The sequence below is a fragment of the Peromyscus californicus genome, unplaced genomic scaffold, assembly GCF_007827085.1.
Source record: "Peromyscus californicus insignis strain IS unplaced genomic scaffold, ASM782708v3 Scaffold_5__1_contigs__length_169319896, whole genome shotgun sequence".
Classification (NCBI taxonomy): Eukaryota; Metazoa; Chordata; class Mammalia; order Rodentia; family Cricetidae; genus Peromyscus; species Peromyscus californicus.
Window position 1 is genome coordinate 64,436,040 of NW_026294573.1, and position 19,477 is coordinate 64,455,516.

Consider the following 19,477-nt stretch of genomic DNA (forward strand, 5'->3'; position numbering starts at 1 on the left):
TGACTCAGTGGTTAAGAGCACTGCCTGCTCTACCAGAGGTCCTGAGTTCAACTCCCAGCAACCACATGGTGGTTTACAACCATCTCTAGTGGGATCTGATGCCCTCCTTTGGCACAAAGTTGTACATGCAGATAAAGCACTCATATACATAAATAAATAATAATTTAAAAAAAAGAAAGAGCAACAAGCCCTTCTCAAACATAACCTTGAGTGCAAATGGCCTTAACTTACCAATTAAAACCAACTGATTAAAAACATGACCCAGGAGCAGGGAAATGTGCTGTGGGATGGTCTTTCTGTATGCTGTGAATATGTGTTCCTACCATTGGTTAATAAAGAAGCTGCTATGGCCTATGGCAAGACAGAACATAACCAAGTGGGAAGGAAATCCAAGAGATACAGGGAAGAAAAAGATGGGGTCAGAGCAGACGGTGCAAGCCGCTCGACAGGAGAAGCAAAATGTGAGAGAACAGGTAATCCCACCAAGCTACGTGGCAAAATACAGATGAATAGGAATGAATTAAGTTGTAAGAATAGTAATGAGCCTAAACCATAGACCATACAGTTTGCAATTAATATAAGCGTCTGTGTGTTTACTTGAGACAGAGCAGCTGAGGAACACAGAAAAATTTCCAGTTACAGAGATGTCTCAGTGGGAAAAAGTGCTAGCCATACAAGTCTAAACAATCTGAGTCTGACTCCAGGAACCCACATAAAGAGACATGTGTAATCCCACTCCTAAGGCAAGATGGGAGGTGGGAGGTAGGAGAAATCACTCAGGAGCCAGCCAGTCTGGAGTATTCAATTAAGCAGAAGAAACAGGAAGGACCTTGCCACAACAAGGTAGAAGGTAACAACCAACTACTGTAAGTTGTCCTGTGACCTCTACATGTGCACTGTGGCACACATGTACCTGTACTCACACACATATAATAATATTAATAAGTATAATTAATAAATAAAAAAATAAAGAAGCCGGGCGGTGGTGGCGCACGCCTTTAATCCCAGCACTCGGGAGGCAGAGCCAGGCGGATCTCTGTGAGTTCGAGGCCAGCCTGGACTACCAAGTGAGTTCCAGGAAAAGGCGCAAAGCTACACAGAGAAACCCTGTCTCGAAAAAAACCAAAAAAAAAAAAAAAAAAAAAAAAAAAAAAAAAAAAAAATAAAGAAAAAAGAGGGACTTTGCCAGGCTAATGAGGATTTTATGTCAGGAGTATGATCCAAGCTTCACGCTTGAAGTTAATAAGAAAAGTAGTGAGAAAACACTTCTTTTTTTTTTTTTTTTTTTTTTTTTGGTTTTTCGAGACAGGGTTTCTCTGTGTAGCTTTGCGCCTTTCCTGGGACTCACTTGGTAGCCCAGGCTGGCCTCGAACTCACAGAGATCCGCCTGGCTCTGCCTCCCGAGTGCTGGGATTAAAGGCGTGCGCCACCACCGCCCGGCGAGAAAACACTTCTAAACTTGGGGATTGAACAAACATTATCATCAACAACAGACCTGAAGGGAGCTAAGAATGTAGCCCAGAGAAAATGCATATATTGTGTGCATGACGTGCTGGGTTTGATTCACAACAATTAAAAACAAAGCAAACATCACCAAAGCAAATAAAATATTAAGTTACTGATTAGATCAGCACACTTCTCAATTACTTACCAAACTCTCAGTTGATTACAAACTGATTAATCTCATTTCTTAGGTTTCCAAGGCCAGGGCCTTATGCATGCTAGGCCAAGTGATCTACTAGTGAGCCATAGCCCAGCCTCTAGTGGCATTTCTACTACCTAGGATTTGTTCATCTCACTGTACCGGACAGTGGCAACAAGATGTGTTGAAGATTTAATTTAGGTCACCAAGGCATAAGTTTTGTGTGCATACGTGTTTGTGTAGCTGTGTGCACATGTGTATACGTGACTGTAGATGTAGGATCTGGAAGCTAGAGGTCAATGTCCTGTGTCTACTTCAATCACTTTCCATGCTTGGCTTCAGTGTATTTTTCCTTCCTCCCTCCCTCCCTTTCTTCCTCCCTCCTTCCTTCCTTCCTTCCTTTCCACAGTGTCTTTCCCTGAACCTGGAGCTCACTGATTTAGTGAGGTTCACTGGCCAGTGAGCTTCAGGGATCTACTTGTCTCTACCTCCCCAGTGCTGGGATTCAGATGGGTGCTCAGCTTTTCCCTGGGAGCTAAGAATCCAAACTTAGGTTCTCATGTTAGCTCAGGAAGCACTTTCAAAACCAAGCCCCCTCAGGTTTTGAAATAACACCAAACATTAGTTTTGAATCATCTATAAACAGAGTCTAATTTCAAGAATCTACTCCTGGTAATCATACATTAAGTAAAACAAAAGCAGTCCAGAGAGTCAAGAAGATGTGTTTGGACCCAGCTATGAATGCTTTACCCTTGCCTGAAGAGCCCTGACTTCAGGGCACTTACCTCTTGAGGGAGCTTGTACAATACTAACCTGGCAGAGCCTCTGAGGTCTTTAAATTCTACATTGAGAAGAGGCAAGAAGTTGCTTTTACAGAACGGACAGGTTGTATTCAAATTTGAATCATCTGCGGTCCATCCAGCCATGATTTCTTCATCGTAAACCAGAGCTCCACAAGCTCTACACTGTGAGCAACTTGACATCAAAACCTAAAGGGAAAGTAGGACACTCAGAGTCTCTGTGGTGGAAATGAATCTGAATGTTCTAGTCGACTGAAATAAATGAGATTTTAGTTAATCTACTGGTTTCAACTGGCGTTAACTGCTCTTTTATATTATAGACAAAACTACCAGTCTGTTGTCCCAAAGATACCAAGCATGCATATGACTATCCACATGGATCCCATTGAATCTATTAAGTGCGAGTATGAGATAAGAATACGTTTACAGTCACTTTACCACAGGTACAATGACTATAGAATCTTTACCTCCATTGCACAATTTTGATAGATGCTAGACATACTAGTATTCTGTGAAGAACCATGTTCTGACTTTTCAAAGTCCTGCCCTTTGATGCTTCTTGAAAATGGAACTTCACCTAAAGAGGAGTAAGAAATAGAATATATAATGTAGGAGAATGTTCTCAACGCTTTGGAAATAAGGAAGGAAATACCATGAAATATGGTATTTACAGACGGTTCACTATATAATTGTGTGCGCATATAAATATAAACAGTGATAAAATTAATAAATTTAATTAAATCTAGGTAGAAAATATATAATTGTTTATTACATAATTCCCTCAACTTTTCCTAATGACAACTTAGATGGTTACAGGTATATATCTGTAATGCTGGTATTTGGAATGGGAGAATTGTGGGGTGCAAGCCTGTGCTAAGTGATGAGTCTTTGTCTTAGAGAATCAGAAAAAAACAGAAGATAACAGTTGTTTTTAATAAAAGATATAAAAATTCTCTGTCTTGAAATTGCAATTCTATCCCAAAAGGTCCTTAAAAATCTTTCAGTCACTGATTTACCCAGAGAACAAGTTAAAAAATACGTATTTCCAAGGCCCCATTCCAAAAATTCAGTTGTAATGGCTTTAGCCTAAGGCAGAGGAGAGAGCATGAGAGCGAGCGCGAGAGTGATCGCGAGCGTGGAGAGATTCTCTAATTGATTCAGTTGACAGTACAAGGTAACAGTACTTAGATATCATATAAAATCAGAGTAGAATGGGCATGTGGGTATGAAGGATTATGGGCATTTAAACTAAAACTGAGTTCCAGTGTAGCTAAGTGGTAGAACTGTTGCCCAGGATGCATAGGCCTTCATTCATTTTCAGCACCACAAATAAGTAAAAGCAAGCAGAAACCAAAACAGAGAGGGCCAGTCCTCCCCCTACCTGTTGGACACTGCAGCTTCCCAGCATCTCCACTGCTGCTGCTACTGCCGAGGCTTGTGTTGCTCCGGGTAAGTTCACTGGGAACCAGCCCTGAGACGCTGGCATTAGGCAGCACATTCTCCCCCAGGAGATGATCTTCTAGGCCAGCAGGGAAACTATAATCTTTATTAGTTTCTTCCTTTAAAAAGAATAAAACCCCACATATATAAATAGTATCTTCTGCAATGGAAATATATTCACTCTACTCCTTTCAGAATCAAACTCCACATCTTAAAGCAAATAACCTCTATGTTTCTTCAAAGCTTTAAAGTTATCTCACTGACTTAAAACTTAAAAAGTCTAAGACATTCAAAAAGTGACCTACCTGGATGGGGTGCTCAAAAACCGTCCCCTCACAAAGTGGCCTACTTTAAAAAAGACTGGGTTGCACGCTAGATGAACTAATCATTGACCTATGTCCTACTACCTAGTTAGTAAGTCTCCTATTGCTTTAGCACCCCAAATGCTTTGATTCTTTACTAGGATCTACACTGACAGAGAGGTGAAGTCTAAATGGCCGTGTAAAAATCCTTTCTAAATAATTTTAGAGAACATTCCAGAAATAAAATGGTTCATTCAGTTCTTTATCATAATGCTAAACTAAACCCTCCACCACACACTCACTCTCTTTTTTTCTCTCTCTCTCTCTTCCCACACCCACCCCTCTCTCTTACTCACTCACTGGAGGAGAAACCAAGGGCTTCTATGGGATAGGCTGGCACTCTACCGAGTCAGGCAGGTTAACATCCATCTGAAGTTATTCTGTGTTGTGTTGACTGATCTTGTAATGCTCTCCAAATACAAAGACTAAGAATGAAGCTTGACGGTTCCATGCTAACCTTGCATGTGCAAAGGTCCCGGAGCACACAGACAGACAGAGTTTGTTCTCATAATCCTGTACTTTTTATTCAGTTAGTACTTTTCCTAGATGCTTCCCTTCAATAAGCCTTACTTTTCCAGTTTCTTTCCTCACGTCTTTTTTTTTTTTTTTTTTTTTTTTTTTTTTTTTTTTTTGGTTTTTCGAGACAGGGTTTCTCTGTGTAGCTTTGCGCCTGTCCTGGAACTCACTTGGTAGTCCAGGTTGGCCTCGAACTCACAGAGATCCGCCTGGCTCTGCCTCCCGAGTGCTGGGATTAAAGGCGTGCGCCACCACCGCCCGGCTCCTCACGTCTTTACTCTGTTACAGCCTAGAGCTTTAGCAATCTGGAATTAAATTATCTTAAAATACTCAAGTATCATACGATTCTGTGCACAAGAAAAAGAAACTACAACTTTTTTTTCCCCCTGTAAAATAAGTAGTTTTTCTATTTCCGTTTTCACAAAAAGAAAATCTAATGATTAAGCCTATTCACAACAATGTTTTACGGACAATCATGCTGTACGAGATCTATGGAATAAGCTGCAGGGTCATCTCATGAATATTAAAGGGGTAACACATGTAAAAGCTATGTAAAGATGAAAGTGCCCACTGAAAGCGGGTGGTAAGCACAATCAAGAGCAGTGCTGAAGAGGCTGGGGCAGGAGGAAAATAAGCCTGATATCTGCCCGGCCTGCACAGTGATGCTCCCGTCTCCAAAGCCAGAAGAGAAAGTAAAATGTTATGCAAATATAACAATGATGTTATTATAATTTCAAACACTATTAGTGCTTTCAAAAGTTTTAATTTAGATTTATTTATGGAGCTATAAAGTGATTCTAATGTTATTTTGTTCATTTTTAATATATATATTTTAGTTTTTAATTGTTTTCCTTCAATGTGCATGAGTGTTTTGCCTCCTCCATTTTTGTCTATACCACTTGTGTACAGTACAGGTGCAAATCAGAGAATGGTATAAGATCCTCTGGAACTGAAGTTACGGAGCTGTGAGCTGCCATGTAGTACCAGTAATTGAACCCAGGTCCTCTGAAGAGCAGCCAGTGCTCTTAATCACCGAGCCATCTCTCCAGCCTCCCACTTTTTCTTTTTAAGACAGGATCTCATGTAGTCTAGACTGGCCTCAAACATACTACATACCCAAAGATGACCTTGAGCTACCAATCTTCATGCCTCTTTCTCCCAAGCACTGAGATTATAGGTGAGTGCCAACATGCCTGGCAATTCTGACATTGTATTTTCATATCATTAATTGTCTTAAGTCACTTTATAAAACAGAACATGTATAAAATTTTAAGATATAAAAATGCCATTAGCAGAAACCTCTAGATTATACAAACACAAATATATACATTAAGGTACTACAAGCACTCCTGTACTAGACAGACTACACAGTAGTATATTCTTACCTCGTCGTCTGAGTAGCTGTAGGCAGATGCGACAGCCACCCACATCTTACTGGCTACTGTTGCTGCTTGTTTCATACTAGATTTTAGGACATCTATCTTGGGCCCGGATAGTATATTGTCCAACTTTAGCCCGGATAAGGAATTTACTACAGATCCCAGAGGGCTAGTTGGTGAAGAACGCACTAATGCTGATAAAGAAGTGGACCGGTCTTTGTAAGTGCGGTAAGGAGTCTGTGGCTTGAAACGCCCAGTCAAGGTTTTAGACCTGGACACTGCAGGGGAGCTCTTCTCAATGTCTGGACTGTCCTGGGCTGGTGGACCATGTTCTAAAGGTAGACTCGATCTCCTTTCTAAAGGGTGAGCAAATGAAGCAGCGGAGCCAGACTCTTGGTTTCCCTCTCCATGCAATTCCATACTAGAAGATTTACTACCCAGAGGACTTTTTAGGTTCATGTAACTTTCAATTTCATCAGCCAGATTACGTGAAATTACTGGAGAAAACTTATCTTCAGAATCAGAAGTTTTTTCTACACATTCAGTGGCTAAAAGAGACAAAGGATCTAGTCCAGTTTCAACATCTTCCCTCTCAATGGCTTTCCCAATACCATAGGAACTACTTCTCTTATTCACCATATCTTGGGATCTCGCTTTCCTGTCTCTGGACTGGATATTGTTACTATCATTCTGTAGACTGTCACATGGAACCTTTGCTGTAGTCTCTCCGACATTATCATCAACCACAGTTTCTAGGAGCTCTTGGCTTTCCTCTAACATCTCTAACACAGGAGATGATCTGTGCTCAGAATCCCAAGTGCTTTCCAACATTCGAGTCCTAGTATCAGCGGGATGGCAGTTAACATTCTCAAAGCTATGAGTTCTTGAGACATGAAGCGGAGAAGTGTTAGGACACGTGAGTGCTGCTGTGAGGATCTTGGCATCTGCTCCCATCATGATAGCCATTTCACTTGAATTCAGATCCAAACTGCTCTTCTTACGCAGCATCCCTGCTCGACTTTCAGAACTAAAGCTACAGCTCCTCTCTGAGAAGTGCTTCTGTCTCTTTTCTCCTCTCTCACCATTCTTCTTAAAATTAGCAATCTCACCGAAGACTGCATCTTCAGCTGGAGCCTGATTAGAAAACAGCACATTTGATGGACTACCTAAAGGGGGCAGGAATAGATTCAAGTGAAACCTCAGTATTTTCCAAAGGAACAAAGAAAGTGATTATTGTTCTGATTATGCCCAGAGCAAAGCCACAAAGAATCCGGAAGGTGTATAGAAGCAGCATCTCCCATGGGGTCTAGCAGTTAGAATGCCCAGTTTTCATCTAGAAACTATATAAAAGATATGCAGGAAAAGTACACCCCAAATCTATTCAAGCCTACCTCTTATAGGTAATATTTAAATATCTACCCTCCTCCTCTATGTACAAGCATTATCTATGAAAACACAGCATGCAGTCCATGCTGGATATGACTGCATTGCTCACCCTTATCAACAAACATACGCCTATGATTCTTAAATTTTAAAAGTCAATTTAGGAAAAATATTCTGAGTTAAATACCAGACTCCAAAAGAAACAATCTCTTCTAATTTAACTTTTATATATCCAATTCAGCAAATACTCTCCAGGAAGCTGGGGATATATCAGAGTAGTATAGCACTTACCCAGCATAAAAAAGGAAAAAAAAGAATTGGGCTTAATAACACACACACACACACACACACACACACACACAGAGACACACACACAGACTCACAGACACACAGACACACAGCGGTGCGGGGATCTACTCTTTACAAAATAAGTTTGTAATATCATGAATGGAATAAATCAATACAATTAATGTAATTAATGAATATCATAAATATAGTTATTGAATGAAAAAAAACAGCAGCAGCAACAACAAAAACAAGTTTGTAATTATGGAGAAATTACATATTTGTTACAGCCAAAGCATTACTATACCGAAGTAAAAGAACTGCTTCAAAGTTACAAAAATTAGGAAAATTCTAAGGCTGATGAAATCTTGAGTGAATTTTATATTTGACCCTTCAACAAGTATGTGAATGCCTACTAGTTATTAATTATATGAAGTGCTATGAAAACAACAGAAACTCAAACAGAATGAGCCATTAGAGCAGGTAAACAAAAACACGCCAGAAATCGGAAGAACCAACAATTGCTTTATGGAAGCAAGTGGTCTTTTTCTTTTCTTTTCTTTTCTTTCTTTTTTTTTTTAATTGTTAGATTCATTTTATCTTTGAGCATTTTGCCTAAGTGAATTTAAGTGCAATATATACATGTAGTACCCATAAAGGCCAGAAGAGGGTATTGCATCTCCTGGAATTGGAGTTATGGATGGTTGTGAGCTACTATCATGTGGGTGCTGGGAACTGAATCCAGGTCTTCCGCAAGAGCAATGAATGTTCTTAACCACTGAGCCATCTCTCCAGGCCACAGGGGTTTTTTACTCTTTGCTAACCATACAATTTTTCCATTCCCCAAACCAAAAGCTATTTCTTAAGTGAACTGTTAAGTGAATATATAGATACTACACACCCACACTCACATGTATATATTTAAATTTATTTTATGTGTATAGGTGTTTTATATGCATGGCATGTACGTCTGTATACCCTGTGTGTACCTGGTACCTCAGGAGGTCAGAAGAGGATGCCCTGGAACTGGAGCCAGTGCTCGTAACTGCAGAGCCATCTCTCCAGCTCCATGTTATTATAATTTAACATTCAGGTTCAACTTGATCCCAGTGCACAGGTAGGTGAGGCAGGAGGGTCAGGAGTACTAGTGTATTTTCTCTGATCGACAGCAAGTTCAAAGCCCTGTCTCCAAAAAATAGAAGACTTGCCAGCTAAGCCTGCCAACCTGAGTGTGATCCACACAACCCACAGAATGGTGGAAGGAAAGAACCAACCCCACAAAGTTGTCCTCTAACCTCCACACATGCACCGTGGCACATTCAACTCACTCATAATAATAATGAATGAAATAAAGTTCAAAAATTTAACACTGGGGACACCAAAGCAAGAGGATCTTGAGTTCAAGGTGAGTCTGAGCTACATAAGGAATTCTAGACTAATGTAAGCTACACAGTTTACCACACAGACACACACACACAGACACACACAGACACACACACACACACACACACATCAACAAAAAACACCTAGAAAAACAAAGACTTTTAAGTCCAACTGAACAGTTGTTAAATTCCCCCCTACAGTGTATACATAAACAAAACTTATGCTGAAATCTGCATACAGGAGATAACTAGGTTATAAAGGCAGTTCTCTCGTGAATGGATTAGGGTCCTTACAAAGGAGAATCCAGACACCTGTCTTTGATTTCTCATCCTACTTGTCTCCCAAGTTCTGGGATTACAAACATGCTCTACACACCCAGGTCCTTACAACACAAGGACACATGAAGTAGGCAATCTGCAATCTAAAATGACCCCCAGTCAAACTCATCATGTGGCACTCCAGTCTTTCCAACCTCCAGAACTGTAGTTGCTGGACATGGCGGTGTACTCCTGTAACTTAGTAACTGGGAGACAGAAATCTACCAAAAGGCATTTCTGCTGTTACATAAAAGCTGCCAAGGTGTACAGTATTCTTTCATATCTACTCAACTAAATACCACTCATTCAAATCCCATTTTCTTGTTTTTGAACTTATTTTATTTGAGTGGGTCCATGGGAGCTTGTGTGTGCATTCAAATGCACCAGCCACAGTGCACACAGTGCACATGCAGGATCAGATGACAGCCCATAGGAGCCATTTCTCTCCTTCCACCACATGGATGCAGAAAATGGAACTGAAGTTGTAAGCATGGCAGCAAGCACCTTTACCTGCCCTTTAGGGGTGGAGAGTGGAGGGTGGAGCATCAGGGTCTTACTGTACAGTCCTGGCTGGCCTTGAACTCAGAAATACACCTACCTCTACCTCCTAGGTGTTGGTGTTAAAAGTGTGCACCACCACAACTGGTTGTTCATATTTTTTTCTTTGGTGGGGGGAAGGTGTTTCAAGACAGGGTCTCACCATGTTGGCACTGTATGTCCTGGAATGCAGGCTCATTCATGGCTTCCTAGTGTATCCATCATAATAAGCAAGCAGAACTAATATCATTAAAGACACTCTAACTGGGCATGGTGGAGAGAATGCCAAGGTCAAGGTCAGCTTGATACAAGGTGAGACTCTGTCTCCAAAGTGGGTGGAGGTCACTTTCTACTTACTAGTACTACTTGTCCTGTTGTTGGTGTCAAAGAACCCAGATGGAACTTTCACAATACTGCTGCCCCATGCAGGAGCTTCAGTAGGACTCTGAGGTTCTGGACTAGGTTGCGATTGTTTTGAGGCAATGGCAGACACATCACACACCTCTGAAAAAAAAATTGGATGTTACCATTCCTAGTTTTGACAATAATGATCAGAAACCAGAGATTTTTACACATGGATGCAGTCTTTCTTCAAGTAGGGACAAGTACATCACTATTCTTCACTGATTTACTGCTGTCAAACAATCCTTTTCTATACTATGAATATGTATTAATTTCATTGCTTAATAAAAAGCTGACAGGCTGGTAGCTAGGCAGGAAGTTAGTTTGGGAAAGCCAAACTAAGAATGATAGGAAGGAGGAGGGTAGAGTCTAGAGAGACACAAGCCAGTCACCAGGGCAAGCAGGACATGTAGAAAATGATGTAATAAGCCATAAGGCACATGGCAAAGCATAAATAGAAATAGGTTAATTAAAGTGTAAGAATTTGCTAGGAACAAGCCTGAGCTATCAGCCAAGAATTTATAAGTAATATTAAGCCTCCGAATCAATTATTTGGGAAGTGGCTGCCAGGCATTTGGGAACAGGCAGGTGGGGGAGAAATGTCAGATTACAACTTACTGTATCTGGCTTACTTTATGCCATAAATACGTACTGACTGACACAGTGTTTTACTCTAGCACTCAATCAGGACTTGAGCATTTCTCAGTAAAACAATTAAGTCCTTGGCTTTGACTTCTATTTCTTCCATTATCAAGTAGTTTATTTATAATTCTGGAGCACAAAGTAAGTACTATAGCCAGTTGTGGTGACACACACCTTTAAACCCAGCACTTGGAGGTAGAGGCAGGTGGATCTCTGTGAGTCCAAGGCCAGCCTGGGCTACAGAGTGAGTTCCAGGACAGCCAGGGCTACACAGAGAAACCCTGTCTTGAGGTACGGGTGGGAGGGGCTGGGATCAAAGGAGCCTGGCCTGCGGATGCACAGTATTGGCATTCTAAGACCCTGGGAATAACTCTCAGGTCCAGAGTTGGGAAGGGAAAAGAATAGGAAGTACCAGTTTTGAAACGGCAGAAGTTTAGTCTTCTTGCTTGCTGGGCATAGTGACTGGCATATGCCTGTTGTCCCAACACTCTGAAGACAGAAGCAGGAGGAACAGGAGGAGTTTAAGACAAAATTTAGTCCTAGTTTTGTCAAAAAATTATCCAACGGACGACACTTTTTTTTTGTTGTTTTTTTTGAGAAAGGGTTTCTCTGTGTAGCTTTGGTGCCTGTCCTGGATCTTGCTCTCTAGACCAGGATGGTGTTGAACTCACAGAGATCCGCCTACTTCGGCCTCCAAAGTGCTGGGATTAAAGGTGTGCAGCCGCCGCCGCCGCCGCCACCACCACCACCACCACCACCACCGGGCGACACTTCTTTTGCAAAATAAAGGATGATCTACAAACTTTCTAAAGTCTGCTAAAATTCAAACCTTAGAGCCTATCAAAACCTATCTTATTAAGAAAAGTCTTGAAGTCCTAAGAATTATTGCTGAAATAACTATGTAAGATAAAGCAATCTGAGCATGCTCCTACACAAAGCTCACAAACATCAGCACTCGCCTTCAATGTGCAGCTCCGTGGCAGTCAGTTCTTGTGGCACAGGCTCCTCAGGTGCATGAACTTCTGCATCCTCCTTTACTAACTCATCCTTGGACCCATAGCCTTGGTCAGACTGACCGCCTGTTTAAAAGATGCGTGCCTGTAAATACTTTCTTATGTTTAAAATACAGGTAATAAACATAAAATGCTACAAAGCTATACAATTAAACTCAACAACAAATAAATAAAATAAAAAATAACTCTCACAAGACACATTTCAAAACCAGGGATAAGTGAAGATGAGGAGAGCAGAACAGACTGAAGACAGCTCTAAGTTGAAAACACTCAATCTTCATTTCCTCACCTAGAAATTAAAAGCAATCTAGACAAAGCATTCTGAATGTCTTATGAAGAGGGTCTATAGCATATTGTCTTCTTTATTTTTTTTTTTTTGGTAAGAACAAAAAGGGACTGAAACACATACCTGCCACTTTTGCAAAAGAAATATAGGAAGGGCAATACAATTTTTACTGTAAGAAAACAATAAAAATGGTTTACCTATAAAGGGTGGAGGAAAACAGACTTAAAAAAAAAAAAAAGAGAAAACTTCCTAAAGTATGGTTTACTGTGTTGATTTTATTTTTATTACATTTCTACATATTCAAAAAGTTAAATCAACAAAATTGGGGGAGATCTCTAAAATTGATGCAAGCAGAAACAGATAGCCAGCTAATACTATTCATGAAACAATATAAACATACTATATGGGTCAAGAGAAGGATAATCTACCTACCTTTTGAACTGAACGTTTTAAAATTACATTTATTTTACTTGTGTTGGGGCTGGTGCATATGTGGGGATCGGGACAATGATTCTTTCTACCATATGGTCCCAAAGACTGAACTCTGGTCATAAAACTTAGCAGCAGGTATCTCTTTACCTAGTGAGCCATCTTGCCATTCCCTGTATTGAATTTTGTTTCTTTTGAGACAGTGTCTCCTATAGCCCGTGTTAGCCTCAAATCCGGTATGTAGCTGAGCCTTGCCTTGAACTCCTGATCCTCCTGCCCCAACTGGCCTACAAGTGTGTGTCATCATTGCTAACTCCAAGTTTAGCCTTTAAATACTTTACTTGGAGTCCATCCACATTCAAAGTATGGAAGTAAGAGTCAAATCTGGAAAAGCTGAGTAGGTTTGTTTCCTATGGGTGTGTGTGTGTGTGTGTGTGTGTGTGTGTGTGTGTGTGTGTGTGTAATGACTTTGAAAAACCAAACACTTTAAAATCTATTCTTTGACAATTTCATACTTGTGAACAATGCATTTTTATCACAGTCGCCCCAAACCCTCCCCCACCCTTGAAGCTGTTTCTGCATACTGTAGGACTGAGCAAACAACTAAATGGAATGGTATCAGGGGACAAGGTTTTCACCATGGGAGAACATAGGAGGTTTTATGTGTGTATGCTAGCACTCCACCACTGCCCCCAGTTAAAAAAGAAAAAACAACCAAAGAAAGGTTTAAAAAAAAAAAAAGAATCCTGTGGGGTTGACTTGGAACTGGAGGTATTTCTACAACACTGTATGTAATATTTCCAGTCCTGTTTGTTGAAAAGTCTAAAAGCCGTGCTACAACACCCTGGTGTAGCAGTGAGCACACTGAGACCCAGACTTGGACTTCTAATCTAGTCTCCATTGAGCAGGACTTGGGGTTGTTGGGGGGAAAAAAAGAATGATTGCTGAGCTCAGGGAGGGTAGGTAGGGGGTTTGTTGCCTCAGAAAGAACCATAGCCCCACATCTAAGAGGCATAATAACTAAGTTTAAAGGAACACACACTGGGCCAACACCGAGGTAATCTGAGAATGGGCAATACAACAATCCATAAATCCACACTGATAATAAGAAAAAAATAGAAAAGACCTTCCTGAATATATTAGAATGCCATCTTCTAAATACAGTAAATAGTGAGATCACCACGTTGTAATCCCCATAGTAAAGACTGATTCAGGCAAGCATCATCAATGGATGCTAATTTTAATAAGTGTGATAAAAAATGGGATATTACTATGTGGTCTCATAGCTTCCCCAGGCCCTAAAGATAGCTTATGATCTAAATGAGGTAAGGTATTTACACACAGACAGACCAGACCACACTGATATCAAGTGACTAAAATTAGCACTATTTATGAAGGGCAGATAGGCACATAACCATCTGGGAAGGATACATCACATCTGCAGTACACTAATGGATACGTAAACCTAAACTAACTGAAAGGAAATATAAAACACCAACAAAAGAACATTCTACAAAACAAGATGAATCTTCCAACAAGGTTAAAGTCATAGCAAAGAAATGCTCATCAGCCTGGTGTGGTGGAGCACACCTTTAATCCCAGCACTAGGGGGCAGCAGGTAGATCTCGATGAGTTCCAGACCAGCCAGAGCTACATAGTGAGACCGTCAGAAATACTGAGGAACTACGTGTCAGGTAAAAGGTGACTGAGGTATTGGAGTCCTTAATCACTACTATTTAGAATCACTAACTTCAGAGGTGACAAAGAAGCTCAGCAGGTAATGGCTCATGATTCCAAGCCTGATAACCCTGGGACTCACATGGTGGAAGGAGAGAGTCAACTCACACAAGTTGTCCTCTCCTCCACACTAGTGTGATGGCACACTGCCTATCCCTCACCCCATCCCCATACCACCCCGGCCCAAACAACCAAATAAATAATGGTTTTTGGTTGGCTTCTTCAGAAAGTCTGTTGTTGAAATATGGTGTCATGAATTGAACGGACTAGGAAAGAGTTAAACCAGGAGTCCCTGAGAAGCTAAGTGCCTCTGTCTGGGTAGAAAGTGGAAAGATTCTGTAAGATGATGCTTTGCCATGAGCACAATCAGCAGCAGGCTGAAGAGTCCAAGTGTCACCTGGCTCCACTAGAAACGTTAAGGACACATGGTCACTGACAACTTGATATCTACTGTTTAGTCATCAGAAATTCAGCTGAGGGGTCGAGAGAGACAGCTTGGCAGTAAAGAGCATTGCTGTTCATCCAGAGGACCCAGATTCAATTCCCAGCACCCACAAGGCCACTCATAACCATCCAGTCTCAGGGAACTGGATGCCCTCTTTTCGTCTCTGAAGGCACAGGCATACACATGATGCACAAATATGCAGAAAACACCTACACACACAAAGTTAAAACAACGAAGCTGAAAATGTATGAAAATGTCTCAAAAGTGCCATCCTAACTACTGTAATTGTCACACCAAATACTAGGATACTGTTTTTTGTTTCTGTTTTCAGTAAAAGATTAAATTGCCTTTATAAGTTTTAAAAACCTGAATTAAGGAAGATGAGGATGTATCTCTTATTAGCAGTATTCCTCATAAACTTTTATATCAAAATTACATTCTTAGCCTTTTTTATGAATAAAGCTAATTTTAAAACAACTATATATTCATATGAAAATATGAGAAACATTACTTTGTCCAAATAATATGCAATAAAATACCAAAATGAAAAAAATAACAGAGGAAACAAAAACAAGGGAGCCTGAAAACAAAAGTCCCAGGGGGAGATGGGCAGGAGAGAGGATCTGCTCTTGCAGAGGACCCTCCAGACTCTCTTCTGGCTTCTTCAAGACACCAGGAACGCACACAGTGTATACACATAACACGTACGCAAACATGCATGCACATAAAATATAAACAAAATCTTAAAAGGAAAGTCCCACAAAAGTGTCTTGCTAAGTTGCAAACAGGGTTGAAAGGCTAATTACTAACAAGATGGCAACCTCAGACTCGTGTTGTCTTCAGTGGTTTACAGACACTCTGTAATTGGAGCAAGGCAGTTCAGGCACAAAAGCTAAGCAGATTTCTTGAAAGTAGTAAGTGCCTTAACAACTGAACAATGGATTTTTCATACCCGTGATACCATTTCATGTAACGATACTGCAAACAAATCTTACAATTATCATTACAGCAAAACATATTTCCAAGTAAAATAATAAATGTTTATAAACTGGTTATAAATTGTCACACAGAGATTTTTGAAAGCCTATATATGGTTACCCTGTCTAGAGAAAAGCCAAGAAATTGAAAATTGACCCTTAAAATATAATACTTAAAACACAATCAAGTATCTTTCCCCCACCCTTGAATGTCAGCAAACTTGAACCTAATAAATGGGAAATTACCTGAAGGAGTTAACATTCAAGGGTAGAATTAAAGCACACGTGTATCCACAGCTTCAGTTCACAAAAGTCTGTTTGCCCCACACCTTGACAGCCCCGGACAAATGCAGCACCAAGAAACAGCACAGAGCAAAGAGCAGAGCAACAAAGAGCAGAGAAAAGGAGACTTCAGTCATCGAGACAAGGTCATCAGAGGAAGCACAGGCACTAGACTGGAGTTCTGTAACGGAGGCTTGGGTACCAGCAACCAGACAACACGCACAAGGGGATGTGCAGCACGCATGCACGCTGCACGCACGCATGCCTGCCCAGTGGGCTCTCAGTACAGTTACTCTGACTTCAAGACAGAGGCTGGGCCTGAGCCTACACACATGTAAGCAGCTTCTACAATTAGAAGTCCTAAATGACTTATTTTCTTCCCTTTTCAGGTATCCATGATTTCAAAATTATAAGTTAAATTTTCAACTTAATTAAAAAAGGATTTATAAATTGTGTCAGTAATGTTCAAGTTCACTAGGTTGTGATCCCTGTCAACTGTCTCAGATACTTTCATAAATTTAAGATGAACAAATATAAACATACCATGCTAGCACACTGTACACTGCACCCCAAAGTCAGTTTCACACTCTAGGAAGTAAGTGCAGAGGTGTAACCCTCTCGGTGATATATACTACTTTCAAAGCATTCCCTTTAGGAAAAGTCAAGAAATGTAGGTTTTGGGGTTTTTTTTTAGAAGAAGAAACATTTACATGGTAGTAAAGAAAGGTTAGTAAATACAGATTTTAGTACCTGTGCTAGAGTGATTATCAGTGGAATCAAGGCTGATTAAGTCTTTGACGAAGACTGTGTGCTCCCCACTGTTAGCATCGTTAGAACTATCCACACTACCATGGCTCACTGAGTCCCCATCACTTCCACCTGCAGCATTCTGAGGAGCTAAAGATAAGGACAATGTAGTTCAATAATTCATGCACTGATAGTTCTAAAACTAAACATGAATGGCCCACAGTTAATTTATAATTATACAACCATTTGCAGATTTCTGTGACAAAAACTTAAGGAAATCTATCTTTAGTTATAAATGAAAATGTCAAACAGAATTAAGCTCTCTACTTCATAAAATTAAAACTTCATGTCTATAAACCTATAGTTAAAAATATCTTTCCAATCACATGTATTACCTGATATTGAAAAGACCTGTGATTTTTGCCCAGTCTTTTTAAGTGGCTGCCTAAATTGGGCCAAACCATGTATGACATTCCGTACTTTCGTCCATAAGAAAATACCACTGCGAGTACTGCTGGGCCATGGGCTCTCCAAAACTACCTAAAGGTAAAAGAAAAGTTAAAAAACAAAAAAAAAAGTTATTTAGGGCTAGTGAGCTGCCTCATTGAGAAACAAGCATGTTCTGTGTACATGCCTGATACCCCAGAACCCTAAGTTGGAGGAAAGAACGAAAAGTTGTTTTTGACCACCACACAAATTATTTTTTTTAAATTTTATTTATTTATTTAACATTTATGGGTGTCTCATCTTCCTATATTATATGTCTGTGCACTGTGTGCATGCCTGGTGCCCACAGAAGACAGAAGAGGGTGTTAAATCTCCTGGGACTGGAGTTAAAGCAGGTTGTGAGTTAAAGATGAGTTTAACCATGTAGGTGCTGGGGATTGAACACGGGTCCTCTTCGAGAACAGGCAGTGCTTTTAACTGCTGAGCCATCTCTCCAACCCACAAATTAATTTTTAAAAAATTAAAATAAATTAAAAATAAAAAAATAAGAAAAAGAAAAAATGATGTATGTTAACAAATATGTGGAGGAAAGAGAACTTTGCACCATTGGTGGGAATTTCAATTAGTAAACCCATAGTGGAAAGCAATATGAAAGTCCCTTAAAAGCTAAAAACTACTGAATACATATCCATGGGAAGTGAAATCAGTATTTCACATAGGCATCTGTACTTCCAAGTTCACTGTAGCCAAGAAAAGGAACCAACCTAAATGTCCAGGAATGGATAAAGAGAATGTGACATATATACACAATAAAACACTAAGCTTAAAATAAATACATAAAAAACCACCAAAACCTTGTCACAATAACCTGGGGGAACCGAGGACATTATGTTAGGTGAAACAGATAGTTATAGGACCTTGCCTTTCCCATGGAATGGAGTTCATGAGGTGAACTCAGAAGTAGTAATGCAGATGGGATAGGGGTGGGGAGCAGTAAAGAGATGTGGGTACAGTTAGACAGGAGGGAGAGATTTAAGAACCTATGTCAACATGGCAACTACAGTTAATAACAACGTATCCATTGAGAATTGATAAGAGTAGATTTTAAGTGTTCTCACCACAAAAATTAGTAAATGAGGTAATATAAATGTTAATTAGCTTGAAGGAGCCATTCCAAAGTATATACATATTTCAAAACATGTATATTATTTATACAATCTCTGTCAATGGAGATCAGAGAATAACTTCTTAACTAAAGTTTAACAAATAATAATAAAAAACTTTAAAATATACTGCCCTGCCTAACGTTAATCCAACTTACCTTATTATAGTAGCCGTAAGTAATAGCATTTGGTTTTATTCTAGCAGTTTTCATTTCGAATAAGACTCTCACTGCTAAGACAGGATGAACCCAAAGTCCGCAAAGCTGCATTACTACTCGATAGCACACCTAACAAGAGGAACAACAAAGCAATAGTCTTGAGCACATTAGTTTACTTGTGACTTATAGAGATTTTAAAGACTCTACGTAACCAGGTGTGGTAGTTATGTGGGAGGCAGAGGCAGGAGGATCAGATGTTCAAGGCCATTCTCCCATACAGAATGACTTCTATGACAGCCTGGGTTACAAAAGACTCTTGCCTCACAAAACAAATAAACAACAAATAAATACATAGATAAAATACAACGGGGCTGGAGAGATGGCTCAGTGGTTAAGAGCACTGACTGCTCTTCCAAAGGTCATGAGTTCAGTTCCCAGCAACCACATGGTGGCTCACAACCACCTGTAATGAGATCTGGTGCCCTCTTCTGGCCTGCAGGGACACATGCAGGCAGAATGCTGTATACATAATAAATCTTAAAAAAAAAAATACAACAGCAAACCCTATTCAACCTAACAGATAATAATCAACAGTATTAACTATTCCAGGCACATTTCATCTGTTTGAGTATGGGAGGCCAACTCCCACATTTTACAGGATTCCTATGAGGAGGAGAGAGGAATAAGGAATTTATAGATAGAAAG

At 40.1% G+C, this 19,477-nt stretch overlaps 1 protein-coding gene across 3 annotated transcripts in view; it reads right to left on the minus strand.

Annotated features, from left to right (window-relative positions):
- The window catches only part of Dennd4c (DENN domain containing 4C), a 99,468-nt gene that overhangs the window by 18,223 nt on the left and 61,768 nt on the right, over positions 1 to 19,477 (minus strand). For 2 of the 3 annotated variants that reach the window (XM_052715470.1, XM_052715472.1), the window contains 9 exons: positions 18,773 to 18,901; positions 17,400 to 17,544; positions 17,008 to 17,154; positions 12,048 to 12,167; positions 10,402 to 10,548; positions 6,146 to 7,305; positions 3,824 to 4,001; positions 2,910 to 3,019; positions 2,456 to 2,631 (listed from right to left, as the gene is read on the minus strand). In XM_052715470.1, coding sequence (XP_052571430.1) covers positions 2,456 to 2,631; positions 2,910 to 3,019; positions 3,824 to 4,001; positions 6,146 to 7,305; positions 10,402 to 10,548; positions 12,048 to 12,167; positions 17,008 to 17,154; positions 17,400 to 17,544; positions 18,773 to 18,901 — 2,312 coding nt within the window. The remainder of the gene's footprint in view (positions 1 to 2,455; positions 2,632 to 2,909; positions 3,020 to 3,823; positions 4,002 to 6,145; positions 7,306 to 10,401; positions 10,549 to 12,047; positions 12,168 to 17,007; positions 17,155 to 17,399; positions 17,545 to 18,772; positions 18,902 to 19,477) is intronic. The other variant, XM_052715471.1, reaches the window with a different exon arrangement.